Raw genomic sequence first — 25,648 nt, 5'->3', positions numbered from 1 at the left:
TAACACAATGTGAAGAATGCTTTGTAAATAACTGATATGCTGAATTGTTTGGAAAATATTGAGAGAGTAAAATTCAATATAGATAAGATATTTTTTTCCCTGAGTATTTTCAGTTTGTAATTGGTTGAAATAGTGCATGCATAATCTGAGAATGTGGTCCTTGTGAATTTGAAGGGCTGACTTTTATGGTCCGATCTGTGTCTGGTCACCTTTTGTTGAGACTATGCCAGTGGCCCCTTCACTGTTGTAATTTAATGAGCATCTACTTATTTACTGCATGCTAAACACATATGGAGCTTCCTATGTAGCAGACGCTTATGGGAATGTGGATAAAAATACTTGCAGTAAACACACCCTACCTTCTGTTGACAAAATTTTCAATAAGGTTTAAGTCAAACAAGTCTTTAGAATAAGTTAGCTTTTGTTAAAGTTATCTGTAAGTTCTGGGAACACGGCTGTGGGTAGAGTACTTGTCGATTGTTATGAGTGAAGGGCGTCCGTAGCACTGCCTCCTCTCTGCCTGCCTTGCTGCCATGCTTACACTACAGCATGTTCACAGGCTCCTGTAGAGCCTTTGGGTAAGTCACACAGAAAAGAGACCCCAGGGTCCAAGGTTGAGACTGCATCTGGTGACCTTCTTCTTACTGGAAGACTTCCAAGGTATCACTGGGCCTTGTGCAGCAAGAGGCAAGCCAGTCTGTGGGTCTTGCTTATTGAAAAGCTACTGGGATTGGTCATAGGAGCTCCAGACTTATCTTCTGACCTAACCGACAGGCTCCACTGCCAAACACCATAGTGAGTCTTAATTTCCACCATCTTCCTGCCTCATAATGAGGATTGAACTCTGATGTGATTTGCAAAGGAGACAAACCATACTGGAACCTGTGCAGGTGACATCTGAAAGTCACTGACAAGAAGGGGGAAGGGCCCAGGCTTTGGAGACTCTGCTCTAAACCCTAACAACAGTGGAATAACCTGGCCTTCAGGTGACAGTTGACATGCGAGAGTTTAGAACTGTATTTCTTACAGTGCTACAAATATAAAGGTTGTATTTTTCATAGATGGGGAGGACATTAGTAGTTTTACTTTGTTAGTCTTTGGTTTTTATAGTATCATTATAATGTCAAATACTTAAGCAGAATATTCTTTCTCTGGTTCTTGTGGTTTATTGAAGAAGCCATGGTCATCAGTAATACATGCAAAAATCTACAAGTGGACCGGAAAGGATAGAAATTACCTTGTCACCAATAATTGAATAACTGGAGTTTTGTGCTTAAAACATGAATCTTATTGTTATTTAGTTTTCATGTTTCTCTGCTGATTTCTATGTAACAACCTTCTTTCAGTTGCTGGCTATACTGTATTATCCACTAAATTTATAATTGCTTGTAATTTTGTGTAAATTACAAACAAGGTAACAGATGCTTATGTTTTAATGGTTTTATTCGTGCCTTCTGGTGTGGTGGGAGGCAGCGCCAGGGTCAGGGCTTGAGTCAGGTTGTGAGATGCTGCCACTGTCTCTGAGGAGGTACTAGTGACTGACGTAGTCTGTGATGTTATGCAGAATTAGTGACTCTATGAACAGGAGTTTGATTTTCCTTTTTTTTACCCTTTCTATGTAGTCTTCCCTACACCAGCAAACTTGTGAAAACCTTATTGTATAACTTTATCAGACAAGAAAAGCCACCTCCACCGGGAACCCATGTCTTCCCTCAGCAGTCGGATGGGGGAGGACTGCTGTATGGACTGGCGTCAGGAGTGGCAAGTAAGTCCTAGACGTCACACCCTCTTTCTGTGGGACCTCTTCTACTTACCCACAGCAGCTCTCTTCTCTCACTTGGCTGCTGCCGCCATTAGCCATTTTAGTGGTGTGTGCAGCTGGCTAAATGTAAGTGTGCAAAGTAATTAAAATAGGAATCCTTCCATTCTCTGTGGTGATTCATATTAAATGTATGCAAATAATGAATAGATTATTTCACTATAGAACATAATTTTTCAAGACTAATGTTTATATGTAAATATGGATATTATACAAGGTCTAGTTATGAAGAGAAAGTAAAATCAAGCCGTTGGTTGTTTTTCGCTGTGTGCATTGTAAGAAACATCTTTCTGCGTAGAGGCTCCATTGGTTGGGGTTTCATTGCATAATCTCAGAGCTTTGTTCAGTGACAACTTGGGAGATTTGGAAAAGTTTGTAACTAACTTTGCAGCAGCATGGGATGGAGTTGCTGAAGAAAAGCCCTTTCCTCTCTCATAGTAGGCATCATGTCTGCTGCAGAGTTCAGAGCTGCAGGTGAGGGCAGCACATGGTGCCTTTGTGGTCCCTTCTGAGAATGGGGTGGGCTCTGAGCTAACACAGCTGAGAATGTGGGCCTCATTCTAAAGGAGAAGTAGCCTGGCATCCCGGCAGTCTCCTGCCTGTATCCAAGCTAGTAGCAACATGGATGGGAGTGGGCAGCACAGTGCAGCAGTTTACTTTACCATGAGGCTTGCCAGCTTCTCACTAAAAAGTCTCAGACTTGCTTTGTGATTTAAGCAACTGATCAGTAAGCAGCTGGACTTTGTAGATTGGCCTGCCTTTGCCCCCCACCCCACACAGCACTGCTCAGGTGAGGCCTGAAGGCAGCATGGCAAGAAGACTCTCAGGAAGACGGAACTGGGCTGTTGGTGTTTCCTTCCTTCCTTCCTTCCTTCCTTCCTTCCTTCCTTCCTTCCTTCCTCCCCTCCCCTCCCCTCCTTTCCTTTTTCCTTTTCTTTCCTTTCCTTTTTCCTTTCCTTTTTCCTCTCCTTTTTCCTCTCCTCTCCTCTCCTCTCCTCTCCTCTCCTCTCCTCTCCTCTCCTCTCCTCCCCTCCCCTCCCCTCCCCTCCCCTCCCCTCCCCTCCCCTCCCTCTCCCTCTCCCTCCCCCTCTCCCCCTCTCCCCCTCTCCCCCTCCCCCCCTCCCCCCTCCCCCTTTCTCCCTCTCTCCCTCTCTCCCCCTCTCCCCCTTTCCCCCTCTCGCTCTCCCTCTCCTTCTCCCCCTCCCCCTCTCCCTTTCCTCCTCTCCCTCTTCCCTTCCCCCTCCCCCTCTCCCCCTCTCTCCCTCTCTCCCTCTCTCCCTCTCTCCCTCTCTCCCTCCCCCTCCCCCTCCCCCTCCCCCTCCCCTCCCCAACTATCTTGTGCACTGTGTGTTCAGAGGCTGAGTTCTGGGCCCCAGGATCAGGCTGCAGTCTGGACATGGGCATCGTATCAACCAATGTACTGTAAAGAATGTTCCCTAATAATTTATGATTAGATAGTAAGAGGCTGGAGCCTGTGACTGACCAGGAAAGAGAGGAAGATGGGTCCTGAGATGCAGTAGGGGGTCTCAGGGACCACGAGAAGGGGAATGGAGGTAGAAGGAGGAGGTCCCCATGAGGCAGGATGGGCCATGAGCACGTGGCCAAGAGAAAATTGCCCTGAGGACACACATAGAGCAGAGCAAACAGAGCAAGACTCAGCTGGCAAGTAACATGGGGCTGTGATGTAGTTAGAACAGCTCAGTACCTGCTCCATTTAGGATTACAGCTGATTAATAAAAATGCCAGGTTTCTGTGTCTTTTATTCTAGAATGGGGCATAACTCCACCCCCATAAAATTACTTTTATATAGTAGTTTTGTTAACACTGGCAAGGCAAGAGGTAGGTCCTTACACTAGACCCGGGTGCCACCCAGAACCTTCTGAGTCACTCTAGTTCTTCACTCAGTGAAAACCCACTGTCTGTTGCTCTTCATCCTCAAGAATGTCACACACAAACATGCAATGAAACACGATCATCTCTATCCAGCCCTTCCTTATCCTCCCCAGCATGGCCCCACCACACTTGGTGTCTTTGTCTTCTTTCCTTTTCATAACCCACTAAGTCTGGCTAGTGTTGTCATGTAGATGCTTCTGCTTGTCAGATACAGGAGGACTGTTGGCTGACTGTTGTACGATCTGAGAGGAATGAGGTGAGCTTGCCTTTGCCTGAGCTCTGTGTGACTCTGCAGCCTTTGCTGTTTTTCCTGTTTTATCCTTCCCCCATAACTTACATTCATATGTCATGAGTGGGAAGGCTGCTTGATTTACCAGCTCTCTGGGCTATATCCCAGGCTGACCTCTAACCCATAATCCTCCTGCCTCTGCTTTCTGAGTGCTGGAACAACAGGCAAGCACTGCCACACCTGGCTCTCCACATAACATCTGTGGATTGTCAGTAAATACTTGGATAAGATTAAATGCTAAAAGCTAATATGTACCTGGGAATGGTGGCCGTTTTGTCTTTAGTTCCTGAATTCAAGAGGCTGAGGCAAAAGGATCAGCAGTAACTTGAGCCCAGCCCAGGACACAAAGAGAGCAGCAGCCAAGACAACCAGTGCTAGTTTGTGTCTGTGCTGAGGTGTGCACCTTGTCATCGAAATGTTTCCTGTCACTGTCTGAGTCCTGCCTGTTTGCCTCTGCAGCTGCTTTACCTGCGTGATCCAATCCGCTCGGGCTTTCTTTTCTCCTGTTTTATGTTGTGCAATTTCAAGGATATACAGGGTTAGAGAATGGTGGGATGAATTTCCAACTATCTATAACTGTCTTTAGGGACGATCAACATTTGCTGTTTTAAATTTTATCTCTCTCCTCATTGAAAAAAGAAACTTCTTATCTGGAAATCAGTTTACACATGCAGAAACCTCCAAGAGTAAAATAGTATAAAACCCACTTCTTTCCACCCCCCCCCCCCCACTCTTGTTTTGTTTGCCATTGTATTCTCTGTCATATACTTGGTCCCACACTTGCTCTTTAAGCCACTTGAAGGTAGGTTCCGTGCAGCACAGCCTTACTCCTTCAGGGGCATCTCCTGTAACCAGAGTGTAGTGGTGCTGAGTGAGGAGGGGGTCCTTGTTCGCTCCTCACAAGTGAAGTGTTGTACTTAAGTTTTGTTTTATTTTGTTGATGATCTTATGCTAGCCCTGCTGTGCCGGCATGAGTTCACAGCGTTCTGTCTGCCCCAGCCTCAAGTGTTGGTGACAGGAGTGAGCCACCGCCCTGATTCACAGTTAGGTTTTCCTGTAATTGATTTTCGTTGGTGTCTCTCTTCCGACTTAGTCCTAGGATGTAGTGCTTGCTTGTCTTCTTTCTAGAACAGTGAGCCACTCTCCCATTCCTCAGGTGCCAGGGTGGTGGTAGCTCAGAGGAGGAGAAACACTGTAGGAATTGCTCATACTGCAAAGATACAACTAGAGTTTTTGTTTGTTTCTGTTATTGAGAGTAATGACAAGTCACATATAGTTGTTTTAAAAAAGCTTTTTCAGATGCATCAAGTGATTTCTTTTACTCAAAATTGGCTAGAATGAATTGTAAATTAATATAGTACTTTATTTTGTTATAATACATGCAGATAAATGTACATTCATAGTGTTATAGTACAAGAAATCATTTATAGCACTATGATGTCAGTATAGACAAAGACTCAATTGATGTATCACTGTTTTGGAATGAGTGCTTCCATTTTTTAAAATTAATGTATTATATTAATTTACAGCTGATTTATCTTTTAAGCTAATCACAGAATTCTAGAATCACCTGACATACTTTTAAAAATCTATTCATCTGTCTACCTGTTTGCACTGCAACTAGATCTTGGCATTCCTAATCCAGAGATAAGGAGTGGGGTCTGGTGCTAACACTGGACATTTAGAATGTTCCTCATCCCGTTTCAGTATCACTGAATCACTGTTTCAGTATCACAGTTCCCAAATTCATCCTCAGGGTCCCTTACTCGTTGCAGGGGCTCAGCCAGTCATAGTAATTACTGAGGTAGAGGTAGCATTAGTGGGCTTAGCTGAACTCATTCTGATGTGTTTTCTCAGTGATGAGGCCTTGTTTATCAGTATCAACTTTTTTTTTTAGATTTATTTATGTGTGTGTGTCTGCCTGCCTGTGTGTTTGTGTGTCTTTTTGTGTGTGCATGCAGAAGCAAGAGGAAGTGTTGGATTTCCTGGAGCTAGAGTTAATAGGTGTTGTGAGCCACCAGATGTAGGTGCTGGGAACTGAACTCTGGTTCTCAAGAAGAGCAGCAGGTGTTGGTAACTACTGAGCTATTTCTTCAGCTCCTCCCTGACTGCTAAATTTCATTGACTGATTTCTAACACTGATAAATAGGAGACCTTTTGTTCTGGGTTTGTAAGGAATGGAAGAGGTAAAGTGTATAAAATCTCATCTAAAACCATGACATCTGTCCTCATGCAAATGACTTGCTGTCAGTCCTGATGCTCTGCGGGTGTTTAGTGGTGAAAACAAGTAGACCAGTATAAAATAGAATTAGAATGGAAGTGATTGGATAACCCTAGAGACATTTCTGTTATGACAGTGTTAAAACTCAGAGCGTCTATGTTTCTGGTCTGCTTAAACTTTAAATCATGTAAAAAAAAGTTTTAAAAGACTGATTAATGAATATGCCTGCCACATTCTTGCTTTGTGTCCAGCTGGCTTTTTGTTTTATGTGGTGCAAAATTTTGTCAGTGACAGAAAGGAAAATTTGATTATTAAATAGATATTTCCACAAGAAATTTATTCCTTCCTAAATGAACTTACCTTGGCAACAGTTGCCACGGTACCATTTCAACTCATCTGAGGACTTTTATGTTTGCTTCTTTTAAGTATGTGTGTGGAGGCCAGAGGAAAACCTTTTGTGTCATCCTCAGGAACAACTTAGGCTAGACTGGCTGGCTAGTGTGTCCCAGGGATCCCCGGTTCTGGGACTACAAGGGCAAACCACCATGCCAGCCTTTTATGTGGGCACTGTGGATGGAACTCAGGTTCTTGTGCTCACAGAAAAGCACTTTGCCAGCTGAGCTGTCCTCCCAGCCCTGTGTGTGCTGACGACTACTTAGAAAATTAGCCCAAGACTTTATTTAGTAGAGAAAATTTCATGCTGATTTAATTCAAATTATAATAAATACTTCAAACATTCATCTAACCCACGATATCAGTGATCTTGGTGACAACCAGTAAAGCAATTGGTGACTCTTCGTCTCTAAACACATCACCCTACGCCATTAAACATGTTTTATAAACAAGTGGCCAGTGACTCTCACGTCTATGATTTGTTATGTGTAGCCTGATGGGTGTTGTTAGCGTCTGTCCTGGCTTGAGGTGCTGTAACAAAGCACAGTGGTCCTGGCAGCCTTAAGGACTGCTGTTTGTTTCACATGGTTTTAGAACTTACAGTCTAATATCATGACGCCAGCAAGCTTGGTGTGGATCCTCCTCCTGGCTTGCTGTCCTCTCATGGGAACCAGACAGCTTTGTGTCACATCTTTCAAAGTCACTGTCTTACCATGGGAGATCTGCCCTGCTGGCCTCTTTTTTTTGTTGTTGTTGTTGTTTTGTTTTTCAAGACAGGGTTTCTCTGTGTAGCCCTGGCTGTCCTGGAACTCACTCTGTAGACCAGGCTGGCCTCGAACTCAGAAATCCACCTGCCTCTGCCTCCCAAGCGCTGAGATTAAAGGCGTGCGCCACCACTGCCTGGCTACATTACATTACATAGTTTTATGCTATTCATTTATAGGAAAGGAAGAAAGGACTGTATGTTGTCCTTCAGATTGTTGAGGCTGTGTAACCTGGCCTTACTTTCTTCCCTTCTGTAATTCACAGCTACAGCTGAACGTCCAGGTCTACCTATGGGGGATGCTTGTAAATCCACACATCCCCCCAACTTTCTGATGAAAGCTCCCCTACAGAGGTTGAAACTTACTATGTCACACTATAATAATGACATTACTTTCTGTATTTTTCTCTCAAAGTTCTAGATACCACAGGGCTTGAGAGATGGCTCAGTGACTAAGAGTATTTGATGTTTTTCTGAAGGGCCTAGGTTAGAGTCTCACCATTCACATGGTGGCTCACAATCATCTGTAACTCCAGTTTTAGGACACGGGCATACATAAGGGCAAAACATACACACATCTATAATAAATCTTTATAAAAATTATAGGCATCTTGAATATAGCGACAGAAATTTATTACATCACAGGACAAACCGAGTAAGACCTCCAAGAGGATAACTGAGTGTTTGCTGAAGGAATGAAGCACAAGGGGCCAATGCCTAGTAAGGGCTGTCTGTCAAGAAATGTAAATGCAGTGCCATAGTAGGCAGAGCCTGTGGAATAAAACAAGTAGAAACACCACTTGTGGCTTCGTGCAGTTGCTCTTTCCTCTTGGGTGTGGGCTCTGTGGAAGGACAGAGGAAGGACCGTGGTTGAGGGAGCCTACACTGGAGTCGGAATGGGCCTGCAGAATGCCGTCGTGGGAGTAGGATCGGAACCTCCTCGGGTTTGAGTGCTTCTCCTGGAAAGCTGGGTGAATGCAAATGCTTAAGGAGCTTTCTTTGATAATTCGTATGTGTCATTAGCTGTGAGGATATTGCTGTCTTCACCTCAGCGTGTCTTCTTTCTGCTCACCCGCCCCTGGTCCCTTGAGTGTGGCGGTCTTTAAGCTTTATTGACTATCCCATCAATGTAATCTTTTAAAGCACACCTCTGATTTTCGTGCATGGTTTGTAAATTTTATGATGCATTGTTTTTCTGATGTCATAAGACCTGCACGTTGCCATTTTTCAGTAGATGAGATTAGTAAAAGGTTTAAAGTATTTAAAATTATGCTATTAATAATAATAATACTTTTGATATAAGAATATCAGTAAAAATGTGGATACATTTTTAAGTGTTTGCTAACTGTGGTGACTTGATAGTATCATTTGTGTCTTGAGAAGCTGTCATGCAGAACTGTGTTTCTTATTAATAGAGGTGGGTAAGTCTGTTTCAGGGAAATGGATTTCTTAGAAATTGATGGGAAACAGAGAATTGGTAATATTTTCTTTGTTTTTACCTTATAAAAGAGATGACAAAGAAGTCCACATTGGTATCAGAGGGCCAGCTCTGCTGGTTCTTATGCCCTTGTGTTTGCTTGTATATAGATGGTTAACCTTTTTCAATCTTTGATTTCAGTGCAAGACATTTTTAGAAAAATTCTGTGGTTCCACTGGTTTTAAGTAGATTTTTTTTCTTTCTGAGAGCTAGTTAAGCCTGGGCAACCTTACAAACTCCCTGAAGCACAGTGGGTTTCATTATGCTGAAGGAAAGGAGGGAGTGGGGGCCCTGTCCTTGTGTATGGCAGGGCTCCCGCTCTTCTCTCAGGAAACCTGGGGTGGCGTGCAACATTGACTTTCTGACAGATGGACTGAGGTGGGTGCCAATGTCAGCCTGGTGCTGCTTTCTACTTTTGTGATCCTCAGATAAGAAACAAGCCTCCTCTCCAGCCTGAACCTGCTTGTTCATTCAATGCTGTCAGGATAGGGCACAACCCCAGGAGAATTTCCGGCCTTTAAATCCTGCATTCTCTTTCCTCCACTTACTACACATTATTTTCATTTGCTGATTGTTCATGTCTTGGTAACCTCTAAATTCATTACTTTTAAATCTTCTTTTTTAAAATATCTACATGCATCTTCCCATGTCAAAGCGTCTGCTTCTCAGTGCCTCTCCAGCTCTCGGCCCAGCCCTGCCTTGTAGAGATGATGCTGTAGCTGTCTTTGTTAAGGCCTGGTTCAGCAGCTTCAGAGGCTGTCTTCTTGCTGTTACCAGCATAGCTGGGGTGGTTTAGAAACAGCTCCAGCCATCTTTCTCAGAATGTCCCTTGCCGTCAGGGAGCAGAGTTATTGGCGTCCTCCTGCCTTTGCCTACGGTGATCTCACGTGGAACCCGTCCTGGCCTTTCTTTGCATCTGGAGGCAGTGCAGAAAAATAACCTAACAGTAGGAGTGCTTTGTCATGTTTGGAGGCCTTTGTTATTGTGCACTCTTTTCATAAGTGCTAACATAGGCAATTCGCTTAAGATTTGAGAGTGGAAAACTTTTATTTGTAGATTGTAAATTAATTCTTTCTGGGTATGGGTATTAATTATTCTTTACATCTTTTAGTATATGAAATTAGTATGTTAACTGTTTATAGCAAAATCATAAATAATTCAGACTTCAATCTTGATTTTTATTTGGCAAAAATAAAGAATTTCATATGCATATTTTTACATATCACAAAAATTAATTTGCAAAACTTGAAAATTGAAAGCCTTGCTATTTTCCTATTTACTATAATAAAAACAGAGATAGATTATAGTGGTGCACAGTAACTAAACAACGGTGAAGAAGGGAAGTTCCCTGTAAGGTGACCATGTCTAGATGGTTTTGCCTGCCACAGTTTTGGGCAGAAGAGGTGTAGGAAAACCGAGAGTCTAGACATAGCCAGGCAGGGGTGGCCCAGCTTTGCACTGTGGATTGAATGTACACTGTGTTGTTTTTCTTTTCTTAGTGGAAAAGACTTTTAAATGGGGGTACTTAGAAGGCGGTTTCAAGACTGGGCTTCCTGTGTAGTCCTAGCTGTCTTGGGACTCACTCTGTACTGTTTCTCAGGCTGTCTGCGAACTCAGACATCTGCGTGCTCCTGCCTCCTGAGTGCTGGGGCTAAAGACATGGCCCACCACACCAGGCTAGGGAAAGACGTTTGTTAAGTGGAACATGAGCAAGAGTATAGATGATTAGCATTTAACTCAATAAATTATCATAAAATCAGCATGCAGAGTTAAGTTAAATGGTTCTAGTGTAACCAGAATCTTTTCGTACCCATTTTCCTTATGATTTTTCTTTCCATCAGCAAAGAAACCAGAATCCCCACTTATAAAACTGTAGACTGTTTTCAGTGCACACCAAGTGACGGGCTTCATCATGGCATCTGTGAAGCCTTCGCCCTGGTCCATCCTCTTTTCCCCACCAGTAATCTGCTCCTGCAGACCAGTTTGTCTGTGTTTGACCTTTACGTTCACGGAATCATGTGGAATGCATTTTGTATTTTTGTTTATATTTTTGAAATCCACGTTTTGTGTGAAACACAGTTCACTGGGGTTTTTTTTTTATTACAATGTATAATCACAATTTTAAAACATCTAACACTTTACTTATTCCTTATGTTTTAATGTGTATCTGGTTTATGCCTGAATTTGGGCTACAATCATGGTCTCTACATTTTCACGCTGGTCTTACCTCCATGTTTTTCAGCACAAGCCTTGGCTGCCGCACTGAGGTTCCCAGTGCTGTTTGTCCTTCTGAAACTACGTTTTCTTTTTTTTGCCCAACTCACTCCTTTTCCTTGTAGACCTGCATAAGCGTGATCACTATAACCACATTCTATTAGGCTGTCTTAAAATCTCCTCTGCCAAAGGAATTGTGACTTACAATTTAATTTAGCCTTAGACAAGTTCTTGGGACAAGGCCAGAAAGCAGCCTAATATTCTTTGCCAAAAACTATCACAAGGATGATCATTAGGCCACTTGCTAATCTTGTTCCCCCTGAAACCTCGTGAGCTGGGCCTCTCCAGTCCACATGGCTCCGATACTCAAGTTCCTCTTTCAGTGTTCCAGCCTCCCACATCCCCCCACAGACGTGCTCAGGCCTGTCACGGCAGCAGTCCTCTCTCAGCACCTGCCTTAGTCTTCCTTAGCTACTTTTCTTTTGCTGTCTTAAAACACCATGACCAAGACACCATATAGATAAGACTCCATCATGACAGTGGGAAGTGTGGCAGCAGGCATATCGACGAGAACTGGAAACTGAGAGCTGAGGCTTCACATCCCAACCTGCAAACAGGAAGCAGAGAGCAAACTGGAATGACTGTCAGAGTCTGCCCCCAGTGACAGTCTTCCTCCAGCAAGGCCACACACACCTCCTAATCCTACCCAGTCTGTCTGAGGCCTAAGACTTCAAAAGCCCAAACTGTGAGGGACATCTCATCCAAACCACCACATCCTTTGTGTGGGTAATGGTGTAGTTGGGGATATTTCCCAAGTCCACCAGGAGTGAGGGAGGCAGTCATAGCACTGGAATCTCTACAGGCAGATATCTGTATCGATCCTCAGACCTTATGAACTTTTATGCACTGATTGCCTGTCTGGAGCTGTGAGGCTCTGGAGGTCAGTAGACTACTGGAGCTTCCAAGTTCTCAGACCCGCAGTCAGCCCCTGGCAGATGTTTTCCAGATCTAGATCCACCTAGGCTCTGAGTACAGGGCTGCCTTTCTTCCCTACACACTTCACTGAGACTGGCCTGCCATGACCATCTTTCTGTATGTCAGGGTCTGCTTCCATGGCTGCTTCCCAGGGCTCATTTCACCCTGAGGCTGTCTCCCACTGCCCAGCCCCTAACTCAGTTGTAAGTTATAGGTTTCCTGTCAAGATGGTAGCAAGCCACAGCTCACTGATTCAGGGAGCACCTCCCTTCCACTCACCCATCCCTCCTTGTCTCTAAAAGACCCAGGTTCAGTTATGCCTGCAACTGGGTTTGAACTCTGAGAGTCCTGGGCTTATTCTGCAGGTAAGATTCTTAGTGACTTTGCCATCAGATTTCACCTCACCTCTTCTGTGACTTTTCAGTGCGTCATCTTCTCTCTGTGACACTGCTTTTATCCACAGCAGTGGCTTCTTGTCTGCCTCTTACCCAGAAGCTGGCAAGCTAGCCACTTTCTTCCTTGATGTTTAGTAGGTTCACAGTGCTCCTGTCTGTCACACCTGTGTCCTGGAGAATAAATATATTTAACTTAGAACCTCAAAATGGTATCAACAATAGATTCCTTTCTTCTTTTTTTAAGACTTCTTTTCACCAGGCAGTGGGGGCGCATGCCTTTAATCCCAGCACTTGGGAGGCAGAGGCAGGTGGATTTCTGAGTTCAAGGCCAGCCTGTTCTACAGAGTGAGTTCCAGGACAGCCAGGGTTATACAAAGAAACCCTGTCTCAAAAAACAAAACAAAAAAAGACTTCTTTGTTTGTTTGTTTCTTTGTCATGTGTCTGTTGAGGGCGTGTGACTCATGTATGTAGGTACCCACAGAGGCAGAAGAGTCAAATCTAGAACTGGAGTTGTAGTCACTTGTGAGCTGTGTGGGTTCAGAAGCTCTGGCTTCCTGGAACTGCAGGAAGAGCTCTTAACTGCTGAGCCGTCTCTCCAGCCCCAGATTTATTTTTTTTTTAGTTAACTTGAATTCTTTTTACTTTTTGCTAGCTTAACTTTACTTTCAGAGCTTATTTGGAAGACCCAAGGACTATAATTTAAGAAAACACTGGGAACCTTCCTTAATTTGGCCTCAGGAACAGAAGGAAACACACTGTAGCTTTCCTTTATTTTTCTGGTAAAGAGAGTTTTCTCTTTTTCTTTTTGCCAACAGGAAAATGCAATTCCATTAAGGTTCTTGGTCATAGATCAGAGGCTTGGGTCTACAAGAAGTGAGCTTTTGGAAGAAGTGCGGTCCAATATCATGGGCCAGTTCAAACTACAATGTAGGCAGTGGCAAGCTGTTGGTGATTTTTACCTCCAAAATCATCAGCCAGATTCCCTGCCTTCCCCTCTATGTTAGAGTTTCTATTGCTGTGATGAAACACCATGACCAAAATCAAGTTGGGGAGAAAAAGACTTATTATTTGTGCCACTGTTCATCACTGAAGGAAGACAGGACAAGAATTCAAACAGGGCAGGAACCTGGAGATAGGAACTGATGCAGAGGCCATGGAGGAGTGCTGCTTACTTGTTTGCTCAGCCTGCTTTCTAATAAAACACAGGCCACCAGCCCAGGGATGGCACTGCCCACAGTGAGCTGGGCCCTCTTCGTCAATCAGTGATTAAGAAAATGCCTTACAGGTTTGCCCCCAGCCTCATCTTATGGAGGCATTTGCTCAGCTGAGGCTCCCACTTTCAAGTAACTTTAGCTTGTTTGTCAAGTTGACATATGGCTAGCTGCCACACCCTCCCTGACTCTGTCTCTCTCTCCTACTTTTCTCCCCAATATCTGCCAAATCTTCCCCTCCTTCCCCCCCCACCCCCCCGCTTCTCTTCCTCCTTTTAAAACTTGTTTGTTTAAATAAAATTATAGAGCTGTATTCGCAGTTCCACTGTAGATTGCATCCCGTTTTCTGGGTGGGTGAGCAAGAACTTCTGTCCTCTTCCTGCCGTCCTTGCTGGTTTGTAATTGCTTAAGTTCTGTAGACTACATCTGTGCTATGACTGATACTCTAGCAAGCCAGTGAGTGCAAACTGCCTTCATTTGCAGTCTTCTCCATGACGTAGCATGACCAGGTCAGCACACTTACAGGCGGATTGGCATACGTGTATTTACAACATTCTAAAACGAATACGACATGCCATTGTTTACAAGTCTTGTTTTAGTGATTTTCCTTTTTTACTCAATGATATTTGGATGAGGGTTTCTGTGTTCCACATAATGATATATGAAAGGGTCTAAATTCTGTTGTTTTCATTTTTTAACAAAAATTTTTGGACATATTTCCCCTTTCCCCAACTCTGTACCCACCCAGCTTTATGTTAGCTCTCTACTTCTCAAAAACAAAAAAATTAAAACCAAAACACCCCACACAAATAAAAATCAAAACAAAGGAAAAACAAAACCAACAAGGGAAAAAATAGCAAAACAAAACAAAAAGTCCTCAAATAAACCACTGAGTTAGCTTTGTGTTGGACAACTGCTCCTGGGTGTGGGGTTGACTCTGCAGTGTGGTTGATGCACCCAGTGACACTCCATTGGAGAAAGCTGATCTTTGCTTTGCCAGAGGGTATCAATTACAGACAGCTTCTTGGTTAGAGTTCTTACCCGATAATCTCCTTCCCTCTAAGTGCTGGGAGGCTGTGTGGCTTGAATCTGTGCCGTCTGTGTGCACAGTCTCTGTGAGTTCATATGCATCGGTCCTGCTGTGTGGAAGACACCTTCCCTGGAGTCAGGCTATCCACCACCTCTGGCTCCTAGCATCTGTCCACCTTTTCTTCTGCATGGCTCCTTGAACCTTGAGGGGAAGAACTTTGAAGAAGATGTCTCATTTAAGACTGAGTGCTCTAAAGGCTGTTACACTGCACACTGTCCTGTAGTGAGTCTGTGCAAGAAGCCTGTCGAGTATGTGCTGAGTGAGGTACTGAGCTACAGTGTGTCGTTAGGAGAAGTTTTATCATTATGTCCCTTTAGTGTAATAAATGTGTTAAGTTTTCTCTAGGCCCAGGACTTAGCTAGCTCTGGTTCTTTCCACTTCAGTACTACCAAGCAGAAGCCCTTAGATCCAATCAAAAAGAGGCTGGATACTTCCATACAGTTGAGCCAGTGGTTGCATCAGTACATCTTGCAGGAAGGTCACTGTGTGTAGGTCACAGGGTTGGTAGCAGGATGGTCCTCAGGGCTACTTTTCTCCTCCTGCAGCATGGAGACACTCTTTAGCACCATGGACACTAGTCAGTAGGGACGAAGCTTCTGAAGTTAGGTTGTTATATATGCTATGAATCAGTCTGCTCATTTGCTACCCAGCTTGTAACTTCATGCTGCATTCCGTTGTATAATAGTATTTAATTTTAACTATATTACTATGTTTATATTATTTTCATTTTGTTTCTTGTATAAGAAAAACTTCTAGCTGGTGGCTCATGGCTATAATCTTAGCATTAGGAAGCTGAGACTGGAGGATCACGACTTTTCAAAGCTAATTACAGAGATACTCTGTCTTAAGATAAATGAATGGCATGTGGCATAATTTTGTCTTGTTTTTTGAGACAGGCTATTACACAGTCCAAGCTGGCCTTGAACTGTTCTTCCTCCTCCTTTCCTGCCTATGCTTCCTGAATGCTGGGGTTACAGCTGGGGTAACAGAGCAGGTATGGCTTGCACACACATCCTTCTTCAACTAGTGAGTAAATGGTTATATTTTAGTGTTCCAAGGGCATTAAAATGTTATAGTCTTTGCTCAGTGGTTTGAAGTAATAGCATATGGTATGTTTAATTCACAAATCCATGTTCTAAGATCAGTTCTTTTGATATTTTTGTCTACTCTACTGCAAAATCTCTCCTTTTTAAATGACTGTGGCCTCACAGAGACATTGCTCTGTGAGTGGGGCATCCTCCTGAGATGAGTCTCCTGAGTGTTTCCTGCTTTTGTGTGGTGGTCTTCATTTGTACTGCGTTACTCAGTATCATGGAAATTCCTGTTAGGATTTTTGTAGATGATGTGCGGAAGCTTAGATTCTCTCAGTGACAGACTTTACGCTTCTGCAGTACTGTATCTTTTTATTCATAAATGTTTCCACTTTAATTCAGATTTCTTGTGGTGTTCAGTCAAGTTCAGTATATGTCAGCCCAAATATCTTACATACTTTAGGCTCATTGCTGGACATTTTTTACATTTATTTATTTGTTGTATGTGTACCTGAATGTTGAGTTCAGAGGAAAACTTGTGGAAGTCAGTTCTGTCCACTGTGTGAGCCTAAGTGATTAAACTCATTTAAAAGGGTTTAAAGAGGCAGTAACAAGTTATGACTTACACTCACCATATGTTAAACTATAACGGCCACACAGAATTGTATAACTGCAAAGGGCTGAAGAGATTTGCTGATAGCCATTCTAGAACTTGGCTTGCATTCTTAGAACTTGGTAGAGCATGAGACTCTTAATCTCAGGGTTATGGGTTCGAGCCCCACATTGGGCTCCAGTAGTAAATTGGTATGAATTATGCTGACTTCCATCTATCTTCAAATGAACAGGACTCAGACAACGATTTCCATACTAGGCTGCAGTTACTGGGGGATGACCCTAACAGTAGACTGGCTACTTCCCTGACTGTGTTCCTCAAATACTTGCTGTGTGAATCTTCTCGGTTATTTCTGCTCCAGTAGTCTGGTGTCCTGGGAGCCGTTTCATTCAGATACATGCTGCTAGTCCAGCATGACCAGTGGAGACCTCCTGTTCTCTCTATCTTCTCTGCGATCTCTCTCTCTCTCTCTCTCTCTCTCTCTCTCTCTCTCTCTCTCTCCCTCCTATACCTGCTGAGCCATCACACTGGCTGAGTATTCCTAAACATTGTATTTGTTACTATTATAACTGGAATTAGGTCTCCTTTTTATTGTTTATCGCTTGTGTATAAGAAGGTTTTTAATGTAAGTGAATAATTGTTGGTGTGTTTCATTGTGCGCAGCAATGCAATTCATAAAGACATTTTCATCTACGGATATCTTATGGACTTTGACCCCTGCTCCTGCTCCCTCCCTGTCTTCCTGCTTCCCATTGCTCTTACCTCAGACAACCTAAGTTCTACTTCCGCATCCCGCACACATGTATGATTTGAATGTACCTCACAAAATTTATCTCTCTGAGTCTGACTTACTTTCCTAATGTGATGATCTGCACTTGGACCCGTTTCCCTGCAAGTGATAGTGTTTTACTGTCCATGCTGAGTAATACCACATTTCCTTTATTGATGTTTCTGTGGATTCTGTCTTGCCCCTTGAATATTGCTGTAAACAGATTTGCAAGTGTTTCTGTTGTTGGTTCAGAGTCCTTGGGTGTGTACTCGGGAGTGATGGTGTGTACTAGGGAGTGATGTAGCTTAGCTCTGCAGTGGTTTAGATCCATACTGACCAACACAGTGGCTGGAGTAACGCACATTCTTACCAGCAGTGTATAAGGGCTCTGTCCCCCGCCATGTATATCCTTCCACCATTTGCTGCTACCTGTTTTCTTAATGGTAGCCATTCTGACTGGCGCAAGGTGGAGCAAGGCTTCTGATTCTTGGTGGTAGAGCTGGTGCAGCACCCATTAGCTAGAAAGTGGGTTGATAATGGGGTGGTTGCCACAGAAACGTTTCCACTAGGGATATAATTAACATGTAATTTTACAGTGTCTAGTAGTTAAAAATGAAAAGAAACTGGTGAAAACAATTATAATGATACTTGGAGCTTATATGTTCAAAATATCTCATTTTAGCAAAGAAACAATGTGAAAACACGTGAGACATTATTATTCTTTGGTGGTTTGTGCCGTGTGTGTGTGTGTGTGTGTGTGTATTTTCATGTGTATACATATACATGTGTGTGTACATGTGTTTCTGTCAGCCAGAATTCCAATTCAGGCATCATTTCTCATCTGCAATCTACCTTTTTCTTTTTTTTCTAAGTTAAAAGTTTTATGAGGTAGGGCCTATCACTGGCCTGGAAGTTACCAAGTAGGCCAGACTGCTGACCAGTGAGCCCTAGACATTCTCCTGTCTCTCTCTCCCCAGGGTTAAGATAACTTCTGAAGATCAAACATGGGTCCTCATGTCTCCAAGGCAAGCATGTTACCAAATGACTGCTGCTGTAGCTCCTGCTTTTTAATGTTGTCTTTCAAATTAATTGTGTATCTTACATCTGCAGTGTGGTGCAATTTAGACCATACGGGGCTCGCTCAGCTGTGACCAGCTCCTGGCTGCAGTGTTGTGCTCTCTGTTTGTGACTGTTCAGCCTACCAACAGCGAGCCCCTCCTCAACTTTGAAAACAAGGTTTCCCTTCCTTGATGGTTTTTGGAGGGAGCTTAGTGCTCAGTGACAGGAAGGGTCCACGCAGAGTTTTCGTCTTCTCACCTGCGACTGGTGGAGCCCAGGATTTGGCTTTTCCTTCGGTCGTGCTCGCCTCCTCTGAAGGCGTTTGCTCTGGAGCAGCTCTGTCCACCAGGACTATAAGGAGCACTTTTACAGTGCCTGGAGCTGTGTTTTAAAGATTGTGTTGATGCCTTAACCTCATGGATTAAAAAATACCTCATGTCAACATGGAAACAGTGTGAAATCACAGTATTAAGGCACTGTGTATTCTTTGGTGGTCGTGGTGTCTGTGTTTGTACAATCATTAGAATCCTCAAATAATAAACTTGTTTTTAACAAGTTAACAACACAGTTATGTTAAGCAAAAATGTATAGAATATTTAGGTTATTGGTGGCATAGTACTGTACTAACTGTATGTTTTTTTTCCAAGCTGGTCTCTGGACTGTCTTCACGCTAGGCGGGGCGGGCAGCAAAGCAGCCTCCTCTCCCGAACTCACTTCCCCTCTGGCCAACCAGAGTCTCCTGCTGCTGCTGGTGCTGGTGAACCTGACGGATGCCCCAGACATACCAAACCCCTACCGGCAAGCCGTCACATCATTTAAGAACACTCAAGGTCTGTGGCACTTTTCCCTTGAATGACTTTTTTACTAAGCGGAGGCTTGACGTCTCCATTCTGTTTAGTTTCTGTATAGTTTCTGAGATGAGTGTCAGTTAGAAAAACTTGGAGTGTGTTTTCTCAGGCAAGACAGATAAGTCTTAGAGGAATTCTGTGGTCCTTTATGTCTATTAAATTTACATTTCTTTCAGAGACAGTCCAGAGTATTCTGAGTTTGAATGCTAGGGACAAGAAGTAGTCTGTAAAGCCTATATGATCGGCTGTTTAAAAATTCCAAAGTCCGTATTTTAGTTAAAGTTTTCTAGGATTAAATACTGTAACCGAAGTAAGTAATCTTTTTTTGTTTGTTTGTTTTCTGGGTTGTCTGTCTTGCAGCCTCCTTGCCCTGCCTGTGACATAGGGAAGTGGTGTGGGTAACAGGAGGGAGCGGTTGTGAATCTGCCCTAGTAACTTTCTTAGTGCAGGAAGGAGCAGGGGTCTGTAACTACTACCCCTAAAGCAGACTGACATAGCTGGGTGTTAGGAATCTGAAAGGAAGGGTCCTGTGATAGATGCTTGGATGGCCAGGGTATGCCCAGCATTGGGACAGTATTAAGATGAGTACAAAGTGAAGTTCTTGGGCCGGATTGTGACGGTGTCTGCATCTTGGTGCCACTCTGCTTTCTGGCCTGTGCTAACTGCTCACAGGCAGAGGATTGGCATGCCAAGGAGTCAAACCTTTCTCACTTTTGAAAAACTGTACAGAGTCCTCATCCATTTGTGCTGCTATAATAAAGTACTACTAAGGCTAGGTGATTTGTAAAGATCACAGATTTATTTCTCACTGTGCTAGATACTGGGACGTAGACGATCAGAGCCCCAGAGTTCAGTGTCGCTGAGCTGAGGCCCATTTCTGCTTCTAAGGTGACGCCTTGAATGTGGATTCTTGCATGGGAGGCAGGACGGAAGGCTGAAGAGTGACTGCTGCACAGAGCCTGCTCTGTCAAGGCCTAACCCCCCTAAAGGGAGGAACGCTTATGCCTGGACCAAGGTTTTTACTTGCACTTGGGGGACACAGGCATTCAAGCCGTAGTGCAAGTGGGGGGTCAGGTCAGTTCAGTGGATGGAAATGGAACCCGTGTGTGGTTGTCTGCTCTGTTACTGTACTCAGTTTCTTAGCAACAGTGTTACTAGTGTTACTTCATGGCTAAGAAAGCTCGTTTTGGAGCTGAGCTGACCTGAGTTCATACCACACCCTGGTCATTTTTGGGTGAGATCTTTGTCACTTTGTATAATCTCAGGATCTACTATTGTACAGCACTTTACATAAATACCAAGCAAGAGTAGAGTGAGAACCACAGCAGGACTCACTGTATGGTGTTTGCCGATGCTGCTTTTGCCATGTGTAGGTAGGACTAACCCCACTCGAGACTTCAGAATTGAACCATGTCTCAGATTATCCTTTTTTGGGAGACCCTTAAGTAGCACAGCAATTCTAGGTACTGATACCAGAGTCAGGTAGACTATAATCTCTGTCTCAGGTGTGTTTTTGGAAATAAAAGAGCTTTTACTGTGGTGTAGATTCACCAGTTATGGCTGTTACCATGAGAAATAATATTAGCATAGAGAGTCAGTCTGGGTTTACTCAGGGCACTTGGGAAATTTTATTAAATCTCTCTGAGCTTCTATTTCATCATTTCCAAAGTTGGGCAAAATAATGGCTCAGTTGTTGTACAGATTAAATAAGGGATAACAGACACAACCCGTCTGTACAGTGGCTCCTTCCTGCCACTTGCTGGCTCAGCATGTGTAGATGTGCTGGGCACACACAGAGAACACATCTGTGTCAGTGAACTTAAGTATAGCATGGGTTGGTGAGCACTCTATATTCTCTCTCACTGTAAAGAACTGCCATGTCCAGACTCTTCCTGGAAAAAATTACATAATATTTGCATATTCAGTGTATTACTTACCTTTTCTCTGTGACATACAAATAGCAAGTTATGGCAGGAAGGGTTTGTTCTAGCTCATGGTGGTTCCGGTTCATTACGGCAGGAACTCTGGTAGCAGCAGCTTGAGAGATGGTCGCATTGGATCTGCAGTGTAGTAGCAGAGAGTGCTGGATGCGGTGCTCACCTTGCTGTCTCCTCCCTAGTGTTACTGTGCTTTTATTTAGTCTGGGACCCCCGCCCATGAAACGGGACTGCCAGTGTGTAAGGTTGTACCTCAGCTAACGTAATCTAAATCCCTCACGGACATGGTCAGCTCTGTTCTCATGGTATTCTTAATCTCATTGAGACTGACCATTACAACTCCATTCTTGTCAGCTTGACACCCAAACACATGCGTTCCAGCTGTAGCCTTCCCCATTGGCTCATGGCCGTCTTATAGTTCACAGTGCATTGAGTCCCCACAGTCTCTAACAATTCCAACACTGTTTACAAGTCTACAGTTCAAATCCAAAACTCACCGGGGACTCAAGACAGTCAGCTGTGAGCTCCTGTAAATTCAAAAGCAAGTTGCAGACTTGGAAGACAACACAACCCCTTGTAGCACCATTCCTGGCACCTGTGCTCTTTTGTGACACAGCTGGAAGGTTTGCACGGCTCCGGTCCTACCACCTGCAGCAAGTGCTGCCTGTCCTCTGGGCCATCTGCACTCTGACCGTGGGGCTTTCCTTAGCAGACATCCTACAGTCCTTGTCTGCCCAGCATGCTGTAATAGTCTAGTTAATTCTGTTGCTGTAATAAAACACTGACCAAAACCAACTGGAGAGGCTCTTCCAGGTCCCAGTTCATCACTAGAAAAGTCAGGACAGGGACTCGAGGCAGGAGCCATGCAGCTTGCACTGCATGCCAGCCTGTTCTCTGGCTCACCGTAACTCACACCTTCCTAGTTTTCTTATACTTCCCAGGACCACCTGCTTCAGTGTGGTGCCACCCACAGTGGGCAGGGTCCCCCCAACCCCCCACCAGTTAATAGTAAAGACAGTTCCCTACAGGCGTGCATAGGACAATATGATCTCGGCACTTCCTCAGTCTCCAGGTACTTTACTCTCAGATTACTCTGAGCTACATCAAGTTGATAATTAAAGCTAGCTAGGATATGGGGTCTCTTACTGCATTGGAGATTTTACTGCAGTTTCATGTAGTGGCCTCTCGGTCACCCCCAGTCACACAAGTCACACACACACTCTGGAACTGAGCACAGGACCCTGTCAGTGTGGCATTCATGTTTACAAATCCAGCACAGTGTCTTGTCCTCAGGACAGCCTTCCTGTTGTCCAGGTGTAGAGCAGGCACTAAGGTCTTTAACAATTACACTTAATTTGTCCTCTGCACTCTTCTGTCTGAAACCTCAGACAGACTCCCACACTTTTTTCCTGAGACTTTACATTTATCCTCACCTCCCCCGCCAGTTTTGCTCTCACTGTGGACCTGGATGAGAGCAGTGAGCAATAACTGTATAACCTGGATGCTAATGTCCTGAAATTGTCTCTGCGAACAAATGGATCTGTCATCTTGCCGTTCAGCATCCTCAGGTGCATGCAGTCACTGTGAAAGCAGGAGAGGCTGAGTTCACATCAGCCTGTGCAAAACCAAGGCGCAGGCGTGTGCGTGCCTGCAGCATCGTGGGGTGGAAAGGCAGGCCCAGGGCTTAGAAGCCAGCTTTGCTTCCCCGTCTCAGAGAGTAAAGTGGGAGCAACGGAGGAAAACACCCAAAGCTGTCTGACTTCCACATGCATGTGCACACGAGTGCACACTCCTGTACATGTGTGCACACATAACTGATTACTCAGTTAACTTCACTCAGGTTCTCAAGATAACTGAGCTGTGACTTACACTTTTATCATTTAGAAAGTTTACTACGTTTCTGTAACAGTTGTAGAACTATTTTTAAATTTTTAGTTTTTTAAGATTGATTTTATTGATTTTTAAATATATGTGTATAGATTTGTCTTACTGTGAGTATGGGCTTGTGTGTATGCAGGTACTCATGGAAGCCAGGATGTATCTTGGAGCTGATTTACACGTGGCTGTGAGCCATCTCGGCTCAGCACAGGGAAGCAAACTCGGGTCCTCTGGCAGAGCAGTTTGTTTTTTATACACTGAGACTTCTCTCCAACCCCTTAAATTTTCTTTTAAATAAAAGAGCTATAGAAGTTTTACTATAGTTGCCTTAGCTTATGTTTCATAATTTGTTCTTTTATTTTAAACCTCGTTAAGTTATATGTTGGTATTTTAGTTATTATTCTTAAAGATGGATTACTAGTTTTACTGAGTGCTTCTGCAGTAGTCTACTGTTGGAAGTGCCGTAACTATTGTGTGTAAATACACAACTCAGAAAGTACTCACGTGCTCTTCTTACACGTTTTCATGCTGATTTTCTGTATTTCAGACAGCAGTCCGTTTCCATCATCAGTTCCACATACCTTCCAGATTAACTTTAACAGTCTGTACACAGCCCTGTGTGAACAGCAGACGTCTGATCAGGCAACGCTCCTCCTGTACACTCTGCTCCATCAGAACAGCAATGTCAGGACCTACATGCTGGCCCGAACAGATATGGAAAATCTTGTAAGTATCAAGAGAAACATGCCATGTATGTCCTGCGACATTACAGAGTGATGTATTTTCTTTCCCAAGAGGGTCAGGGTGCTCCCCTGGTGGCCATTCAGGTGTGGCTGGAGAGACTGATGGGAGATGTCCCCAGACTGAGATAGAAGTGAGCGAGCAGCCTAGGTCCGAGTGACAGAGCCTTTGTCTTGGAGGTCCTGTTGCTCAGGGCTCCACCTGACCAGGTTCTCCAAGCAGCATCCTCTGCAACCCTGAGGGCATCTTTATTTCTTCTTGTTCCTTCCAGCTGATGAGGGTTGTCCACCAGTCCATTGGTCGTGATTGCCACACAGCCCTGCTGACAATGATGAAAGTCAGGGTGACTGTCCCAGCATAGCTTTCCGAGGGTCCGTCCTCCTCACAGTCTCCAAACCAGTGCCCCTGAATGCGGTACTGCACTGTTGGTCAGACACTACTTAAAGGTCTGCTCAATAAATAAAGTCAGCTCCTGGGTTTGTCTTGGTGGACAAACCTCCTTTAGGCAACCGTGGCTTTCTGTTGATGCTAGTATTTACCATCAGTGTTTCAGTAAAGAGAAAGGTAAGCTACCATTGCTTGAGATACTGTGACTTCTCACTGCACTCACTGATGTATGCATGGTCATTTCTAAAGGAGCCAGCAGCTGGCTGACAGCGGCAGAATGTCCCCTCAGCTCTCCAGATGGAACAAAACACCACTGGGCATTTGGGATCTTCTTTATTGGTTTTAAATACTATGTAAATGCTGAAGAAGCATACAATATTGGCATTTCTTTTATCACAATGGCATTAAGAACAGAAGGTATAATGAACTCAAGTCTGATGGGAAAGTCCTCACTCATCCTGAGAAGAGTTGTGATCCTGGTGGGCGTGGGAATCACAGAGACAGTTGTGTGTGTGCTGACTCTGAGGGGATTTTGGCAATGAGCAGGAAGCCTGGGGTGTGACTTGTGGGCTTCTCTGGTGCAATTGTTGTGAGATGAGGGAGCAGCTGTCTCCAGTTTGAGAACACACACTGGGAAACGTCTACAACAGTGGCTCTCAACCTGTGGGTCACAATCCTTTTGGGGGTTGAGAAACTCTTTCACAGGGGTCACATATCAGATATCCTGCATATCAGATATTTGTATTACAATTTATAACAGTAGAAAAATTATAGTTATGAAGTAGCAACAAGATAATGATGTGGTTGGAGGAACTTATTAAAGTGTCACTGGTCTGCAAGTTGCATTTGGGGGCTTTTAGGAACATAAAGAAGGGTTTTGATAATTTCCTAGCTCATGCCCTTATCTTTCCAGTTCTCTTTCTTCTATAGTAAATATTGGTTGAGGCTGTTACCTGTATATATTGTTGCAAGTAGGAATTTAGTCTGCCAATCTCATTTTAAGTGGTTCACAGCTCATTTATTCTATAGACTCTGATATTCAGAAGTTGCTATTTCATCTCCACATAGTTCTCAGATTCATTGCGTATAGAGTTTTGTGAGGATGCGGACCTGCTGCTCTTCTGTGTATGCCCTTTCTACTGGCATATTCTGTGACTTCATTCATATAAAACTCAAAAATGCTGAACGCCGTAGACAGTTGTGTCTCTGATCACTAAGTAAATGTTACAGTCTGTCCTACTTAGGGTGACCATTGCTGTCATGGGACACAATGACCAAAAGCAACTGGGGAGGAAATGGTTATTTCACTTACCCTTCCCGGTGACAGTCCATCACTGAAGGAAGTCAGGGCAGGAACCTGGAGGCAGGAGCTGACACAGAGGTCAGGGAGGGTGCTGTTTAGTGGCTTGCCTCTCATGACTTGCTTAACTTGATTTCTTATAGAACCCAGGGCCAGTGGTCCTGGAGTTGTCCCACCCAGGATGGACTGGTCTCTCCACCATCAATCACTAATTAACAAGAAGCCTTCAGCTTCATTGTATACAGAGGCATTTTCTCAATTGCCTATCTCTGATGACTCCAGCTTGTGTCAAGTTGATGTAAAATTAGCCAACACAGGTCTGAAATGCTTACAGTTTAAACACT

General features: G+C 43.9%; 1 protein-coding gene across 5 annotated transcripts in view; it reads left to right on the top strand.

Moving 5' to 3' along the window:
- Positions 1–25,648, top strand: part of Dym (dymeclin) — a 259,589-nt gene that overhangs the window by 67,716 nt on the left and 166,225 nt on the right. For all 5 annotated transcript variants that reach the window (XM_076912452.1, XM_034518362.2, XM_076912453.1 and 2 more), the window contains 3 exons: positions 1,623–1,765; positions 18,861–19,043; positions 23,424–23,602. In XM_076912452.1, coding sequence (XP_076768567.1) covers positions 1,623–1,765; positions 18,861–19,043; positions 23,424–23,602 — 505 coding nt within the window. The remainder of the gene's footprint in view (positions 1–1,622; positions 1,766–18,860; positions 19,044–23,423; positions 23,603–25,648) is intronic.

Source organism: Arvicanthis niloticus, chromosome 14 (assembly GCF_011762505.2).
Source record: "Arvicanthis niloticus isolate mArvNil1 chromosome 14, mArvNil1.pat.X, whole genome shotgun sequence".
Classification (NCBI taxonomy): domain Eukaryota; kingdom Metazoa; phylum Chordata; class Mammalia; order Rodentia; family Muridae; genus Arvicanthis; species Arvicanthis niloticus.
This window is presented reverse-complemented; position numbering and strand designations above follow the sequence as displayed.